This window comes from Hemibagrus wyckioides, linkage group LG18 (genome assembly GCF_019097595.1).
Source record: "Hemibagrus wyckioides isolate EC202008001 linkage group LG18, SWU_Hwy_1.0, whole genome shotgun sequence".
Classification (NCBI taxonomy): Eukaryota; Metazoa; Chordata; class Actinopteri; order Siluriformes; family Bagridae; genus Hemibagrus; species Hemibagrus wyckioides.
The window spans coordinates 12,203,696-12,208,820 of record NC_080727.1 but is presented as its reverse complement, the minus strand read 5'-3'; the positions used below and the strand labels follow the sequence as shown (position 1 = coordinate 12,208,820).

General features: G+C 38.1%; 1 protein-coding gene across 4 annotated transcripts; it reads left to right on the top strand.

The window, feature by feature from the left end:
- Positions 1 to 346: 346 nt before the first annotated feature.
- On the top strand, positions 347 to 4,860 carry LOC131368917 (uncharacterized). 4 transcript variants are annotated; one of them, XM_058415151.1, is made up of 5 exons: positions 347 to 462; positions 1,347 to 1,649; positions 3,105 to 3,213; positions 3,347 to 3,409; positions 3,519 to 4,860. In XM_058415151.1, the coding sequence occupies exons 2-5, from the start codon at positions 1,353 to 1,355 to the stop codon at positions 3,656 to 3,658; spliced, it is 609 nt and encodes a 202-aa protein (XP_058271134.1). In that variant the 5' UTR covers positions 347 to 462; positions 1,347 to 1,352; the 3' UTR covers positions 3,659 to 4,860. The 4 variants fall into 4 exon arrangements, with proteins under 4 accessions (XP_058271134.1, XP_058271133.1, XP_058271132.1 ...); XM_058415150.1 differs by having other exon boundaries at positions 3,344 to 3,409; XM_058415149.1 differs by lacking the exons at positions 347 to 462; positions 1,347 to 1,649 and adding an exon at positions 1,697 to 2,635.
- The last annotated feature ends 265 nt before the right edge of the window (positions 4,861 to 5,125 follow it).

Genomic DNA, 5,125 nt, shown 5'->3' with positions numbered 1-5,125 from the left:
TGTCTCCGAGTCACTGTATGACCTACAATTTGGAGCTTGATGTGGGGAACAGCATTATATTTACCTCAGCAAAAGCCAAAATTTTGGTCAATTTGTCCCCAAAGTCAGTGGTTGAGGTGAGGACTAACTGCTGCCTGTATAATAAGCTTTTGACTCCTGAACTGGATTATTATGGGGATTAGTGGATAGTCATGAACATCCCCATGCACACTGCCTTGAAAAAGGTATTAGTGGATATGGACTGACTAGTCTTGTGACACTGACATTAAACTCACCCGAGGCCATTCCCTAAACAGTTTTCCATTCATTTTCAATGGTAGAGCTAAACCACTACGGCTGCGGTATATTTTCGCCCGCTGACCCTCTGCTGCCGCTCTTCTGTGTTCTTGCTCCCGTCTGCGCGTGCGCACACTGTTCAACCCCTGTCCAGTTCATTCAGCGGTGTCTGCCCCTCGATTACAGGTATGTTACTGGACTTTAAAATGACATTAGCGTGTGTTTGTTTTTGTTTACAGTTAATGCTCATATTAGCTTCTCTGCAAACACGCTAGCATCACCGTATCAGACATTGTTCGTGAGAGATTAATGTAAACGCTGAACTCTGCACGAGCTCGACTTGAATATGAGTTTTGTGTGATGCTTTTCGTGTTAAAACATATCGATTATGATTTATTTTTTCTTCCGTGTATGTTCTCTCTCGTTATTTATCTCTTTAACGTCTTTATCGTGCTTTATCGTCTTTATTGTCGGGTGAATGAATGAACGGTGGTGTTTTTACTTGTGTAATGTTTATTTTGTGTTTGTTCTTGTTTGTTCATTGTGATACGTGAACATGTACACGATGCTAAGAGAGATTGTTTGTTTATGTCTGTTTACCTGCTTAATAATAAATTTAATTATTTTTTAATTATTATTATTATTATTATTATTATTATTATTATTATAGTGTTTATCAGTTTATATCTATTACAGTATTTTTTAAATGACTTTAGTTTTCTCTTATTGTGAGTGTTTGCTCTAATTATTAATGATAATGTTATTTGTGCCTTTATGTATTTAATGACTGTAAAAAAAATAAAAAAAAAATAAACAGTTTTATGTTTCATGTTACATTGAGTGTCTGAAACTCTACTAGGTGATAAACCACTAGGTGTGAAGGACTGGTCTGAGAACAGTTGTTAAATACCTGATAATTAAATCTGATTGTTAAGCTTGGCCCTGGGTGGTTAGGGTGCATAAACATAAAATATACAAAGTCCTAGTATATTTTATAGTGACTATTGTAAGATTTTGTTTTGAAACAGACATACTAACATCTAACAGTTACTACTTTTTCTGTCTTACAGATCACCATGCACAAAAAAGGGTTTCGTAAGGGACCACTCGGATATCTCCTTCAGGAGCCAACCGAGGAGGCCGGGCTGATCAAAGATGACCCGTCTCTGCAGGACAAGTCGGCACCGAAGAAGGAGGACCTTGTCTTGTTGTGTTCTGTCAGAGAGGGGGTGACGTCTCTGACAAAAGAGAAGTCTTTGGTGAATACGTTATGCTTCCTTTATAATGGGGCAACTTGTGTCCCAGGGACACGGATGTACAAACTGCAGCACTACCTCTGGAGCCAGATGCAGTCAGACCGTCCAAGCCAACGGGTCAGTTGTTTATTTTTTGCTTGTATGAAGGAATTGTTTGCCATTGTGTCTGGTAGTATGAATAACAACATAGCTTGTTTTACATGCACACTATGCTTCAATTAACACAGGGGTATATTTTAAGAAATCCAAGTACAGCGAAACGCAGATTGCTAATTTTTGTCTTTCGACGACGACAAGTTAGAGCAGACCTGGGCATTTTACGGCCCTTTGGACGTCCCTGTCCGGCCTGCGTTAAGTCAGTCATAAACATAAATGAACAAGTACTTATGCTGTGCCTGCAATACAACTGTGTTGCTTTTATTTTGAAAAGCCTGGAGTTTTATTATTTACCTATGGACGTGCGTGCGTGTCTGAACAGTAATAGGTGATGCTGGCACGTTAATGCTGGTCAAGCTACCCCTAAAAATGTCAGCTCCTGTTAAAAAAAGAAAAGTTGATTACAAATGCCGCATTTTCAACAAGACATGGACTGCAAAATATTTATTTACAGAAATCGAAGGTAAAGCCGTGTGCTTAGTTTGTGGTACACAGGTCGCTGTGTTCAAAGATTACAATCTGAATCGCCACTACTGTACGTGACCAAACACGAGGAGAAATACAAGAACTTGTCTGATGAAGATCGCGCAAAGGAGTCGGAGGCTATGCTAGCCACGCTGCAAACCCGACAAGCAAACCCTTTTTACAAAACTTCCCACACCCAGAGATGCAGCTGTCAAGACAAGTTATGTCATATCTCACAAAATCGCTATAAAAAAAGTAAACCGTTTTCTGACGGAGAGTTTATTAAGGAGTGTATGGTGGACTCTGCTGCCCTGATATGCCCAGAGAAAAAGGGAACATTTGAGAACGTGCCCCTCTTCCGACACACTGTAATGAGAAGGGTTGAGGACATCGTGGGAAATCTGGAGCTTCAGCTGAGGAACAGAGTGGTCAACTTTTACCATTTTTCACTGGCTCTGGATGAGAACTGCGATTTGAGTGAAGTTGAGTAGTTGCTTCTCTTGAACATAATGCAAAACATCTTTTCTGTATTTGTGAAGATTAACAAGTTAAAAATAAAATGAAACAGTGGTGCAATGATTTGTTTTAAAAGGTTTTTGTTTTAAACTGTTTATTACTTCTGTAGGATTATTTTCCTCTTTGACCTACACAACAATTCATGAATTTACATAAATATTTACAGAATATCCTTATTCTTCTGACTACCAGTAGCAGCTAATCAAAATATATAATTTATTGCTTTTTAGAATGGGAGAAAATTAATATTGAGCAGAATTAAGTTCAAGTTATCTTTGGTTTGGCCCTCCAACACCCGATGGTGAATTATTAATAATTATATATTATTTATTTATGATTTTATTTTTATTCTGCTTATATATTCAGACATTTCTCTCAATTACGGTGGTACTAATCTTATTTTCTTCTTTGATTTTGTATCTTTTCCTTCCCTAGCACCAGCCTCGCCTGCTCAGAAAACGTGTGCCCCTTCTCAAAGAGCTGATGTTTCTTGTGCCAGAACAATCAGCTGCCACACAAACTAAGAGACCGGTTTCAACTGCAGGTGTGTTTTGTGTCTGATTTTTTTTAGCTAATTATAATGTTCACCTAACCTTTACTGTTCAACATTTAAAATCATGTTTAATATTTATAATCTCGTATACAAATAATAGAGGAATGGTACCCTGTTTTAGCAGACCGCCGCACCGTAGAAAGCTCTCCAGTGTGCTCTCAAATTATTGAGGACTGCGGCAAAGATGGTAAGGATTTATTTCGCTTGACTGGACATGACTTATTGAATTCATTATGTTGTGCTTAATCTGTACTAATTTTAGAATGTATTGTTTATCCATATTTTTTATTTTTCAGAAAATCTCTCATCTTCAGAGACCACTTCATACAGTGTTCCACATAGAGCTGAGGCATCACATGGAGCTGTTCACCTATCTGTGTCATTAATGAAGTTGTTTTTCTTTGTTTATTGTCAAGCTTTTAAAATGTTTTTTTAATTATTATTTTTCTTTCAGACAAAGTCTCGCTATGGGAACGATGGCGTCTCTGTCCACTTCTTTCATCAGCAAGGCCCCGTCAGATACATCTACTGTTCCACAAAGGTCTTCAAAGCTCACCATGCTGAAGGACTAACAAACCCCAGATTGCTGTTTCAAGACTTTATGGGAACTTAGTTCTTTCAGAGAAAACTTGCACCCACAAAGCAACAGGTGGAGGAGAAAAGACCTGAAGCTCACCATCAGCTGAGAAGATCATCAGAGTCTCTCTTCCCTCTATTATGGACATTTACTCCACACGCTGCATCCGCAAAGCAAACAGCATTGTGGATGACCCCACGCACACCTCACACACACTCTTCACCCTTCTGTCACCCGGAAAGAGGTACACACAACCAGACTGTTGAACAGCTTCTTCCCCCAGGCAATCAGGTATCTCAACAGAGGACTGAACTGAGTTGGACACACACACACACACACACACACACACACACACACAGCATGCACACAGCTGAGAACTGTTCTCAACAGAGAACTGAACTGTGCTAGACACAGTCTCACACACACACACAACAGAGAGCTGGTCTCAACAGAGAACTGAACTGAGCTGGACAAGTACACACACACACACACAAATTTGTCTTGTTTACATGCACACGTCACTTTACATTGATCTTGTTTACATGTACACATCACTTTAATATTTGTATCTCTTTCCACTCACTGTCAAACACTATTCTTTTGCACAGAGTCTGTGTTATGTGTCTTGTTTGTCTGCACTGTCTTTTCATCCTGTGCACTTATGTTGTATGTTTAGTTTCTAAAGAATGCACCTTGTAGTATAGTTTAGTTCTATGTTTGTCCACGTCACCTGTACTTTGTTTTTGTTCTGTGTAGCACCTCTGGTCCAGGAGGAACGTTGTTTCATTTCACTGTGTACTGCATCAGCTATATATGGTTGAAGTAACAATAAAGCCTCTTTGACTTTGACTTTGGACCATGTCAGAAGCCTGTGTAGGTTTTTTAAGATGGAACTAAAGCAGGGTCCAAACAGTCCACATATACACACAGACTTTTGTATATATTTTCAGATAGAATTTGTGTTTGAATTTGTATTAAGTTAATTAGTGTTTAAAGTTTGCAATAATATGTATATATGCACAGTCTCTGGTGTGTGTTTTTTCACTATTGCTTTTTGTTTTGATTGCTCTTTAGTGTTTAAAATGTCAAATAAATAAATTGATTGATAAACACTAATTTCTTTGGCTTTGTGTGTCTCAATTTACAGAATTCATTATATATTATTCATAAATGTGTGTTTACATAAACTGTTTAATGAACTGCATGCTGTCTTTGTGCTTATAGTTCACAAAGAGTATGCAGCAATTTTTTCACACAGTTAAAAAATTTCATTGATTTGTACTGAGAGGGATTTGAACCCCGTTCCTGAAAAATGTTTTAATAAAT

Coding starts and splice junctions, on each gene's coding strand:
- LOC131368917 (XM_058415148.1), top strand. CDS start 2,294: ATGCTAGCCACGCTGCAAACCCGACAAGCAAACCCTTTTTACAAAACT. Junction 2,636..3,104: donor AGAACTGCGATTTGAGTGAA/GTTGAGTAGTTG, acceptor TTCCTTCCCTAG/CACCAGCCTCGCCTGCTCAG. Junction 3,214..3,343: donor GAGACCGGTTTCAACTGCAG/GTGTGTTTTGTG, acceptor ACCCTGTTTTAG/CAGACCGCCGCACCGTAGAA.